The following is a 12,430-nucleotide window of genomic DNA, read 5'->3' on the forward strand; positions in this document are numbered from 1 at the left end:
CTCTATTCAGAGAAGTAATTATTCAGAGAAGTAATTAGGAGTAACAGGTTGCGATATTAGAAGGGAGTTCCTAACAGATTAAAAGCTGAGAAGACTCCCATTACTTCCTAACTTCACCTGAGCCTTCCAATTAGTTTGACATTGATGTCCAAGAGAACGTTTTTTTTTTTTTTGCATGCATTTTCTTTTTCTTTTAATTACATTTCCCCCCCCACTGTGCAGCATGAGGACCCAATTACACATACATGTATACATAATTTTTTCTCCCATTGTCGTGCTGTGATATAAGTATCTAGACATAGTTCTCAGTGCTACACAACAGGATCTCATTGTTAGTCCATTCCAAAAGCAATACTTTGCATCCATTAACCCCAAGCTTCCAATTCCTCCCACTCCCTCCCCCTCCCCCTGGGCAACCACAAGTCTATTCTCCAAGTCCATGATTTTCTTTTCTGTGGAAAGGTTCATTTGTGCTGTATATTAGATACCAGATATGAGTAATATCATATGGTATTTGTCTTTCTCTTTCTGACTTACTTCACTCAGTATGAGAGTCTCCAGTTCTATTCATGTTGCTGCAAATGGCATTATTTTGTTCTTTTGTATGGCTGAGTAGTATTCCATCCAAGAGAACTTTTGAGTCAAGAACAGATTTTGCAGTATTCACTTTATTATTTTTATTTTTTTGTCTTTTCAGGGCCGCACCCATGGCATATGGAGGCTCCCAGGCTAGGGGTCTAATCGGAGCTGTAGCTGCCGGCCTACACCAGAGCCACAGCAACGCCAGATCTGAGCTGAGTCTGCAACCTACACCACAGCTCACAGCAATGCCGGATCCTTAACCCACTGAGCAAGGCCAGGGATTGAACCTGCAACCTCATGGTTCCTAGTTGGATTCGTTTCTGCTGCACCACAGCGGGAACTCCTATAATATTCACTTTAGCAATAAGAAAAACAGGATTCAATTAGGACTAAATTGATAAACATAATCAGCTAGAGATGCTCACTTTAAAAAACATCTTCAATTTGTAAGGCAGTTTAAAAAACTTAATGGAAATGTTCAAATGTCCAAAAAAACCTATGAACTTTCCTCTTCCTCTCCCTCCTTCTTTGATTTAAAAGTAGCTTTAAAATTGTGTATTACATTTTCATTCTAACTAAAATTATTCGTACCAGTTAAGCACATCTGGTGAATGGGAAGTTCTGTTTTTGTGTCCGCGGAGTGGGAAGATGTGTTATTCGTAGTCACGCATTCTGTCATATCTCCTGAGCCAGTCTGTTGGATCACGAGGCCACGCTGTCTAGGAAGAGATAAAGAAACGTGAGTTATATAAAAATCACCTGAGGCCTTTGATTTACTATACTGAAGTGCAGATTCCAGGCTGGCCCCTAGTCAGTTGGTTTTGGCAATGGGAAAGGTGCTCAGGAATCTCCATGTCTGATAGGATTCCTGGTGTGACTGGTTCAGATCCTGGGTGAACCAAACTTTGGGAAACAGTTCTGTCTTGCAGTCTCAGGCCTGTGAAAGTGATAGCCAAGTTTATCGTGATAATTTAAGTCACAGGAGTTCCTGTCGTAGCACAGTGGTTAATGAATCTGACTAAGAACCATGAGGTTGAGGGTTCCATCCCTGGCCTTGCTCAGTGGATTAAGGATCCGGTGTTGCCATGAGCAGGGGTGTAGGTCACAGACGCAGCTTGGATCCCGAGTTGCTGTGGCTCTGGCGTAGGCTGGCAGCTACAGCTCTGATTAGACCCCTAGCCTGGGAACCTCCATATGCCGTGGGAGCGGCCCAAGAAATGGGAAAAAGACAAAAAAAAAAAATTTAAGTCACAGACTACTCCCCCCTTGCAAATTAGGCTTGTCACCTGATTAAGGACCTTTAAACTCAGAAACACTAGGAAAGAGTCCAGGTTTTGCGGGAGAAGCATTTTCTCCTCTTCTGTGAGTTCAGAGGTGGTGGGAAACTGATTGCTGATTGTGCCGGGGGTTCTGTGCTCCTGTCAACTCCAGCCCCTGAAGCCCCCTCCAACTTGCTTGTCAGGCTGTGGTATCAGCTGTTTCTTTCGGACTGGAAATTATTACTGCCTGATGGGGGTCAAGTTCACTTAAGTGCCATGTTGTTTAAGTGCTTCTCGGGATCTTTAACCTCAGAGTTCATACACAGTTCTCTGTGCTTTAGACACAGTGGGCTTTGTGCTCTTTGAAAAAGCTAAGGCTTCCTGGGAAGCACAGGGGAACGGTTCCCTTGGGGAGAGAGCGGGTCATGGGGCTGGTCGTGACCCAGGCATAGTCCTGGTGCTCTCTCTAGGGCAGGACACCATGCCTCCCTCATCTTTGGATCCCCACAGCCTCCTGCACAGGGCTGGGCACTCATGCGTAGTGCCAGTTTAGAGGGTGCCAGCTGGCAAGAAGAGGGGCTAGAGAGAGGCCCTGCTCATGTGGAACAAGGCTGCATGACCGTGGGCTTGGGCCGTGTGGAGGCCGAGTGCAGACGTGCGGAGGGCAGTGGGGAGTGGCTCTTCTCCTTGAGTCTGTGGGGCCTTCTGCCAAATGCAGGACAGAAGAGCAGTGTCCGTCAGCCCAGCTGAATGGAGAGGCTCCAGAAGCTTTGCAGAGCATCATGAGAGGGGCAATGAGTTCCTTCCTGTCCCTGAAAGGCCTTTCAGGGCTCTCCTCCCTAACACGAGGGCAGGGCCCTTGGGGCCTGGCTTCTTCAAAGAACTGGGCTTACTTTCAGTACTGACGACTCCAGCGTGCAGAGGGCCATTCCCTGGGCAAGGGGACATGTGAGTTCCGTGGGCAAGCCCAAGCTCCATCGTCCTTCCCATACCGTTTCTCTTGATGCTCCTTCAGCTCACCATTTCCTAACCTCCCTCTTTTAATTTTATTTATTTATTTATTTTTGTCATTTTTGGCCGCCCTGCGGCCATGTGGAGCTCCCGGGCCAGGGATCAGATCAGAGCCACAGTCTCAACCTAAGCTGCAGCTGCAGCAGCTGGATCTGTAACCCACTGTGCTGGGCCTGGGATTGAACCTGCGTCCCAGCAGCTCCCAAGATGCCTTCAATCTCATTGCACCACAGTGGGACCTCCACCTCCCTCCTTTTAATTTGTCGCCCATGTTCACTCTTTTTTTTTTTTTTTTTTTGTCTTTTTAGGGCCACACCCAAGCATATGGAGGTTCCCAGGCTGGGGTCCAATCAGAGTTACAGCTGCTGGCCTACACCACAGCCACAGCAACGCCAGATCTGAGCCGCATCTGTGACCTACACCACAGCTCAGTCCAGCACCGGATCCTTAACCCACTGAACGAGGCCAGGGCTTGAACCTTCGTCCTTTTAGATGTTAGTCAGATTTGTTTCCACCGAGCCATGATGGGAACTCTTTTTTTTTTTTCCACTCTTCTTTTCTTTTTTTTTTTTTTTTTTTTTTTTGTCTTTTTGCTATTTCTTGGGCCGCTACCATGGCATATGGAGGTTCCCAGGCTAGGGGTCGAATCGGAGCTGTAGCCACCAGCCTCCGCCAGAGCCACAGCAACGCGGGATCCAAGCTGCATCTGCAACCTACACCACAGCTCACGGCAACGCCGGATCGTTAACCCGCTGAGCAAGGGCGGGGATCGAACCCGCAACCTCATAGTTCCTAGTCGGATTTGTTAACCACTGCGCCACGACGGGAACACCCACTCTTCTTTTCTTTGTCTCTTTCTCCCTCTAGCCTCCCTCACCTTGTTATCAAGAGGTAAACTCATGTCTTAAAGCCCAGCCCTTTGACTTCTTGGGGGAGAGGATGCCCAGCCAGGGCCTTGGGCAGCCACCCTGTCACTTGGCAGGTAAACCATCCTGGAAGAGCAGACCAGAATCTTGGAAACCTGAGAAGGCTTTGGGAGAGAGATTCCTAGGAAGTTCAATGAAAAAGGTGTGTGAGGAGTTCTTGTCATGGCTCAACAGTTAGCAAACCCAGCTAGCATCCATGAGGACGCAGGTTCGATCCCTGGCCTTGCTCAGTGGGTTAAGGATCTGACGTGGCTGTGAGCTGTGGTGTAGGTCGCAGACTTGGCTCGGATCCGGTGTTGATGTGTCTGTGATGTAGGCTGCCGGCTATAGCTCCAATTGGACCCCTAGTCTAGGCACCTCCATATGCCTTGGGTGCAGCCCTAGAAAGACAAAAAGACTGAAAAAAAAAAGAAAGAAAGAAAGAAAAGAAAAGACAAGAAAAAGACATGTGAATCTCCTGTGTCTCAATACTTCGTATTCATGTAGAAGAACTGCGCGTACCATCCTGTTGGCATTTGCCAGTGGGGCTCATCTTTCTAGCCACTTCCACCTGATCAGTGTCTGCTTGTCCTCAAAGCTGAGAGACAGAGTTCTCTAGAGATTTGCTATTGACGTAGTACATTTTAATCAGTTACTTCATTCAGTTCCTCCGGATGTCAAGCACTAGAGTGTTTTAAAGCTGCTACTGTTCTGCTGAGGCTGCTGCTTTGGTGTCCATCCAGTCCTTAGCATCTTTCAGGTTTGAGATGTTCACCGGGATTCCTGATTTTGCTGGGATCATCTCCTAGTTTTCTTTAGACCAGACAGATGACCTGGTGGCTAGGCCTTTCTTCTTCCTGAGTTTGGAACTGCTGGGAGAGGCTCCAGAGCCAAAGACGGTGTAAGTTTACACCTCAGGGCAGCAGAAGAGTAGAGTACCTCTGTGTAGGCATTTTCATTTAGCGGGTGGTTTATTTCTTGTTTCCAGTAAACTAACAGTTGTTCTTTTCTTTGCGGGCTGTTAACTCATCACAGGTTCTTACAGAGTCTTGAAAAAGTGTCAAGTTCTGCTGATATTTCTGTTTTACTTTCGAAGGTTATAGAAGCATTGGCTGGGGTCTGAATCTGGGAGGACCTCAGGATTCTGTGCCGTTGCCACCACCCGCTTTATGGGTCAGGGGTTCTGCATGGTGCATCCCTGTCACCTGTGCTCCTGGGCGGAACCGATCAGGGATAAATAGCTGGGGCTCGGGCCCTAGATTAGCTGCCATGGTTCATTGAGCGGCATCCCTGTTTCCCCAGGCGACTTGGAGCTCTTCTCAGTGCTGACATGATGACAGTGTGCAGGCCGGCCAAGGGCAACCACAGCCAGACTGAAAACCTGGGCTACAAGTTGGCTGACAAGTAAGAACTGTTTTCCCCCTCGAGTGCAGAAGTTGGCCCAGATTCTCAGTCTCCTTCCTTTCTCGACTGCCTTTCCCTCCCCACTGACCCCACCTCCCTGAACTAAGAGGCTGAACTTCTTTTCTAAGTCCTTGTGATGAGCCTCTGGTAACTCATCATCTCCGTGCACTATGCCCAGTTAACAACCCACAACCAGGGCTGTTTTATCCTCAGATGGAACCCTTTCCTCTGATACCCACTCATATTCTGCAGGGAAGTTGGCCCCACTGAGCTGTTCACAACTAGGCATCCAGTCCAGAGTGCTTTCTGGGGCTTCCATAGAATCCTGGAAATAGAAACTCAAGAAATTTTGGGGTGCAGCAGCCATGTGGAGAAGGCACACTGCTCCTGGTTTCATCATCCTACTGCTCTTGCTTGAGCTTTGTAATTCCAGCAAGGTTTTCCAGCAGGCTAGTCTTTTTTCCTCTTCAGTTTTTATTTTTTATATTTATTTATTTATTTCTGTCTTTTCTAGGGCCACTCCCTTGACATATGGAGGTTCCCAGGCTAGGGGTCTAATCGGAGCTGTAGCCGCTGGCCTATGTCAGAGCCATGGCCACGCCGGATCCTTAACCCACTGAGCAAGGCCAGGGATCAAACCCGCAACCTCATGGTTCCTAGTCGGATTCATTAACCACTGAGCCACAGCAGGAACTCCTTTATTTTTATTTTTATTTTTTGTCTTTTTTTTTGTCCTCTTCAGTTTTTAGAGGGGGCCTCTAACTGTTGGGGATCTTAGATAATAACTATAATCATCTAACACTGGTTATTGTTTATTGATATCAAGACTTATGTGCTGTGGCTACATTATATATACTGACTTGTCCATTTAGTCATTTTATTTATTGACTACCTACTATGTACTGGGCATAGCAAATAAGATAAATTTGGCCACTGCACCCATAAAGTCTAGAGAAGGGAGATGGGGCTCTTTGGTTCTTTTTTTCTTTTTTTCTTTTTGCTTTTTAGCATTGCACCTGCTGCAAATGGAAGTTCTCTGGCTAGGAGTTGAATTGGAGCTGTAGCTTCTGGCCACAACCACAATCACAGCCACAGCCACACCAGACCCGAGCTGTGTCTGTGACCTACACCACAGCTCACAGTGATGCCAGAGATCGAACCCTCATCCTCATGGATACTAGTCAGGTTCATTAGCACTGAGCCACAGCGGGAACTCTTACTTTAAGAGTTCTTAAATACAAAAAAAAAAAAAAAAAGGAGTTCGTATTTTAAGATGAAAAAAATGGAGCCAAGGTCCAAACCCAGGTCCCTCTGATTCTAAAGCCATGTATTTATCTACTCTTACTATTGTTTAATGGTGCATATGATATTAATGATTCTATATTATATCATCAGTTGTCACTAGGCATGAACGAATCTGAATTCTGTTTTTGTGTGTCCTGTCTCTTCATCTTGCCTCTAGCACAGTGAGAACGAAGACTTTAATTTTTGCCTTTCTTTTTTTCTTTTTTTTTTTTTTTTTAAACGGCTACACCCAAAGCAAATGGAAGTTCCCTGGGCCAGGGATTGAATCCAAGCCACAGCCGCGGCAACACCGGAGCCTTTAACCCACTGCACTGGTCTGGGAAGTGAACCAGCATCTCCGCAGTGACCCACACCACTGCAGGCAGATTCTTAACCCACTGTGCCACAGCAAAAACTCCAATTTCTGCTTCTTGAACTCTCAGTAAAATAACAAACTGATACTTTGATTCTGATTAAAATCTGAATTCATGCTAATGTTGTCAGTGGTGACAGGACAATTAAAAATGTGTTTCTTTTTTGTAATCACTATGTTGTAACTGATAATTGATTATTTAAATAGGGAGTTCTGGAGTTCCTGTCATGGTGCAGCAGGAATGAATCTGGGAGTTCACATCATGGCACAATGGTTAACAAATCCGACTAGGAACCATGAGGTTGCAGGTTTGATCCCTGGCCTTGCTCAATGGGTTAAGAACCCAGTGTTGCTGTGAGCTGTGGTGTAGATCACAGACGGAGCTCGGATCCCGCGTTGCTGTGGCTCTGGTGTAGGCCAGTGGCTACTGCTCCGATTGGGTCCCTAGCCTGGCAACTTCCATATGCCGCGGGAGTGGCCCTAGAAAAGGCAAAAAGATAAAAAAAAAAAAAAAAAAAAAAAAAAAGAAAGAAATGAATCTGACTAGTATTCAGGAAGATGCAAGTTCGATCCCTGGCCTTGCTCAGTGGGTTAAGGATCTGGTGTTGCCATGAGTTGTGGTGTAGGTTGCAGATGAGGCTTGCTGTGGCTGTGGCGTAGGCTGGCAGCTGTAGCTCTGATTTGACCCCCTAGCCTGGGAACCTCCATGTGCCTCAGGTGCAGCCCTGAAAATTAAAAATAAATAAATAGGGAATTCTGCTTTGGTCACCATATCTAACATATGAAAATTTGTTTGCCGTTTCACAAGCATCTGGTTAATGCTGTGCAACCCAGAAGAGCAACGTAATTTACATGTTAATGTCCCAAATCCAGGGAGAAGTCTTTATATAAACAGGGTTAGTCTCCGAAATAGAAAGCTAGATGGTAACGGGATGTGTGAACTTGCTAATTACTCATCCCTCGTGTGAACCTTAACCGGAGTTTCCGAATTCCTATGTATCAGTCTTTGTATTCACAAAACATGCACCATGAAGTCCGTCCATGGGTATTTGCTAATCTTGGCACATCTAAGGTCACTGTGCTCCGTCCTGACCTTTTCTGATGGAAGAATGCTTTGCATTTCAAAACACAGATCCTCCCATTCTCATTAGAATGATTTAAGATGTTCTGTTTTTCTTTCAAAATAATGTTTTTAATGTTTTTGCTTTTTAGGGCTGCACTCTCAGCATGTGGAGATTCCCAGGCTAGGGGTCCAATCAGAACTACAGCTGTTGGCCTGCACCACAGCCGCAGCAACGCCAGATCGGATCCACATCTGCGACCTACACCACAGCTCACGGCAATGCTGGATCTTTAACCCACTGAGCAAGGCCAGGGATTGAACCTACAACCTCATGGCTCCTAGTCAGGTTCGTTAACCACTGAGCCACGACAGGAACTCATCAAAATAATTTTTAATGTCTTCATGTCTCCTCAAGAACATGAAGTGATTTTTTGATGGTGGTTTCAATGACTATGGCTTGCAACTAGTATATGACATTTATATCTAAGTTCTAACAAATCTCCATGACTAGTCAAGAACAGTAACCACGAATCCCTCACCCAGTGTTTGTCTTTTCTGTTCAGGGTCAAGGTGGAAGGTCCGAAGGCTGGGGAAGACCCTCAAAGGCAGCCACTTAAGTCCTCCATTCCTTTCCTAGAGACTGATCAGCATTTATCCTTCCGAAGAAGCCCACTGGAAAGCCTCCTCAACTCAGTGCCAGAGTCAAGCGTGGACTGTTTGCAGCAGAACATGATCAGCTCAAATATGATCATCAGCGACCCAGGTTCGGATCTCAGCGCTAAAGGAACCAGCAGGGCCGGCAAGAGGCAGCACAGTGGTGTTCAGAACCCCTGCCCTCCTGCTCGAGGTGGGGCCCGGCACAAGTCCCTCAGCATAAAGGACAAGATATCAGAATGGGAAGGGAAAAGGGAGTCGCCCGCTCCTGCCCCTGGCAGGAAAACCGACGGGCAAGAGGATTACCTGCCGTCCTGTGTGATGGAGAGGAGGGGTAGCGAGGGTGCAAGGACTCGAGCCAGAGAGGCTCAGAACGGAACAAGACTGGGCCCGGAGAGTAAAGAGGATGCGAGGAATAAAGGGGCAGCGGAAGTCAGGGCGTGGGATGCAGAGGGGAGGCAAGACCCAAGCCAGCCCGCCCGGGAGCTGGCTCCACGTGCAGCCAGAGGCCGGGAGCCGAGTCTTAGCAAACAGCGCTTTCAGAATGACAGCCTCTCTGTGCTGAATCAGGTCAAGAAACTTGAGCAAGCCCTGAAGGATGGGTCTGCAGGGTTGGATCCCCAGCTACCAGGCACTTGTTATTCCCCCCACTGCCTGCCGGACAAGGCCGAGGAGGGGCACCCCCTTCCTGAGCCCCGTGGGAGCGGGAGCGTCTCCGAAGTCCGGGCCCACCCCTTGGACCTGGAAGCCAGGGAGGCGGCCCCCGAGGCTGCAGAGCAAAGGAAAGGCTCTTGCGGGAGGCCCTGCGATCCAAGCCTGGAGAGTGGGTACAGGGAGGACTCCCCCTCGAAACCCTTCATCAACCCCCTGCCCAAACCCCGGAGAACGTTCAAACACGACGGAGAAGGGGACAAGGATGGGAACCCCGGCATCAGCTTCAGGAAGGATAAAAGGAACCTGCCTCCTCTGCCTTCTCTACCTCCCCCGCCCCTGCCCTCCTCCCCGCCGCCTTCCTCTGTGAACAGAAGACTGTGGAATGGGAGACCGAAACCCAGTGCTGATCACAGGTAGGTGGCCCGTGACTGCTGCATCACAGTTCTTCTCTCAGGCAATTGTTGTTATTATTATGATTATTATTTTTACTTTTTAGGGCCGCACCCACAGCATATAGAGGCTTCCAGGCTAGGGGTTGAATCGGAGCTACAGCTGCCGTCCTACGCCACAGCAACGCAGGATCCAAGCCATGTCTGCAACCTACACCACAGCTCATGGCAACAACACTGGATCCTTAACCACGGAGTGAGGCCAGGGATTGAACCTGCGACCTCATGGTTCCTATTCAGATTTGTTTCCGCTGTTCCACGACAGGAACTCCTCAGCCTAACTATTCAGCTGTTAGATCTTTTCATTAGTCGAGACTCTGCATAGCTTAAGATAGGTCATTGATTAAACTTAAAAATGTGGTAACTGATGCACGTGTTTTGTGTCCCTTGGCCTCAAAAAAAGAGTATTTGCTTTGAAAAATTATCCTTTGGATGTGATAAGTACTTATAATTCATACAGTAACCAAGAATTAAAACCTGTGTAACACTGGCAGTCCATTATTTGATGCTAAATTATGCTCATTCCCAACTAGTCTGTGGTGCTCTTAGTCTTTCCTGGCTCTTCCTTTCAATTTTTGTCTTGGTATAAGCTCTAGAAACACACTGCCTGCCCTGCCCTGGCCCTAACATGATCTGAGTAACCTTGAACTAGTTATTTAACTGCTCAAGGCTTTAGTTTTCTCATTTATACCTATATATAGGTGCACACATGGTAAATATAATAGTAAAATAATACAACATGTGAATAAAATATGGGAGTGCCTGAAGGTAAAATCTGGTCTTTTTCTAGTCTATTTCTTTTCTTTTTTTTTTTTTTTTCTTTTTAGGGCCACACCCACAGCATATGGAGGTTCCCAGGCTAGAGGTCCAGTCGGAGCTACAGTTGCCGGCTTACACTGCAGCCACAGCAACATTGGATCCAAGCTGCATCTGTGACCTACACCACAGCTCACGGCAGCTCATGGCAACAACACCGGATCCTTAACCCACTGAGCGAGGCCAGGGATCGAACCTGCATCTTCATGGATACTAGTCCTATTCATTTCCACTGTGCCACGACGGGAGCTCCTTCTAGTCTATTTCTGTAATGTGCTCATTGGTTTGATACCTACTAATCTGGAAACCAGCTGCTGAGAAAAACTCCTCAAAGCAGTGTTTTTGTACCTAGCACCATCACTTCTTCACCTCCGACTTTTATCTTGACTCACTGCCCTTGGGCTCTAGCCACTTACCCTGGAACTGCTGTGGTGCAGGTCCACCTACGACTTGGTTTTGCTAAATCCAGTTGCAAACAGTTCTCTGTTCTTTTCCTAACTGATCTCTCTTAGTGTTTGAGGAACAGCTTGAGTCACACCACCTCAAAGCACTGTGTTCACTTGGCTTCCAGGCCACCTGCTTTCCTATAGTCATATTCCACTGGCTGTTCCCTCTCAGCTCCGTTTTCCTCTCCCTCTACATGTCAGAATAACATCCTCCCCCACCCCCTCAGAGTTCCCATGGTGGCTCAGCGGAAACAAATCTGACTGGTATACATGAGGTTGCAGGTTCAATCCTGGACCCTACTCAGTGGGTTAAGTATCTGGCGGTGCCATCAGCTATGGTGTAGGTTGCAGACGCAGCTTGGATCCCATGTGGTTGTGGCTGTGGTGTAGCCAGCAGCTGTAGCTCCGATTTGATCCTTAGCCTGGGAACTTTCATAGACTACATGTGTGGCCCTAAGAAAAAAAAAAAGAATAAACGCCCCCCCTCAACCCATGCACACCCCATCCCAGGATCAAGTCATCCCACCTCCATCTGCACACTTGTTTTTTTTTTGGCCTCATCTGTGGCATGCAGAAGTTCCTAAGCCAGGGATTGAACCCACACTACAGCAGTGACCCAAGCCACTGCAGTGACAATGCTGGATCCTTAACCTGCTGAGCCACAAGAGAATTCCTGTATACTCACTGCCTTAATGATCTCTCCCAGGGCCATGGCTTTAGATGTTGATTACAGGCTTATAACTCCCAATGTGTATCTCCAGGCCTCTCTCCAGCCTCAGGGGTGTGTAGTCACCTCCTGTTTAGGTCTCCCTTTGGTTATCTAATAGCTTGGACTTAACGTATCCAAACCTAAATTCTGAATCCAGGCCACTGGATAATAGTTGCTAGCTTTTTTTTTTTTTCTTTTCTTTTTTTGGCTGCACCCACGGTATGCAAAAGTTCCTGGGCCAGGGATCGAACCTGCAGCCTCTGTAGACCTGAGCCGCTGTGGTTGGTTTCTTAACCCACTGCACCACAGCAGGAACTCCAACAGTTACTATCTTATTAAATGGTATCACTCTTCATTTTCCTTAGGCCAAAAACCTAGGAGTCATTTCTGATTGCTCTCTTTTCCCGCGACCCTCAGTCTAATTCATCAGAAAGTTCTTTGTTTTTGGCTTTAAGCATTTTCATGATTCTGACTCCTCCACTGCTACCACTTTAGTCATTTTATATCCACCCCCCCGCACTTAGTTCTGATTCATTATTCTTTTAATGCACTGCCGTCCTCTACGAGCTCGTATTCTATTTAGGATTTTTGTATTGATATTCTATAAATGGGACTGGTCTATACTTGGCTTTTACTGTACCAACTTTACCAGTAAAAGCTTTATTATCAGTGTTATGTGATAGAGAAAATTTTACAGACTCCTTTCATTTAGGTAGTGAGAGAGTTTGAATCCATCTCTAGTTCTAAAGCCTTTCCCGGAGTTCCTGTTGTGGTGCAGTGGAAATGAATCCGACTAGTAACCATGAGGTTGCAGGTTTGAT

General features: G+C 47.1%; 2 protein-coding genes across 16 annotated transcripts in view; both read left to right on the plus strand.

The window, feature by feature from the left end:
* SLC37A3 (solute carrier family 37 member 3) overlaps window positions 1–12,430 on the plus strand; it is a 398,944-nt gene that overhangs the window by 172,027 nt on the left and 214,487 nt on the right. The window lies entirely within an intron of this gene.
* The window catches only part of DENND2A (DENN domain containing 2A), a 137,700-nt gene that overhangs the window by 43,148 nt on the left and 82,122 nt on the right, over window positions 1–12,430 (plus strand). For 11 of the 15 annotated variants that reach the window (XR_014833611.1, XR_014833617.1, XR_014833613.1 and 8 more), the window contains exons 2-3: window positions 5,060–5,161; window positions 8,445–9,602. Coding sequence is in view for 7 of the 15 variants with exons in the window: in XM_005654269.4 (XP_005654326.1) it covers window positions 5,088–5,161; window positions 8,445–9,602 (1,232 nt within the window). In the remaining 8 variants the exon portion in view is untranslated. The remainder of the gene's footprint in view (window positions 1–5,059; window positions 5,162–8,444; window positions 9,603–12,430) is intronic. The other 4 variants (XR_014833615.1, XR_014833616.1, XM_085005257.1 and 1 more) reach the window with 1 other exon arrangement.

This window comes from Sus scrofa, chromosome 18, assembly GCF_054392235.1.
Source record: "Sus scrofa isolate SSC_HxYL_T2T_F1_AM1 chromosome 18, Sscrofa_HxYL_maternal_Yorkshire_Landrace_v2.0, whole genome shotgun sequence".
Lineage (NCBI taxonomy): Eukaryota > Metazoa > Chordata > Mammalia > Artiodactyla > Suidae > Sus > Sus scrofa.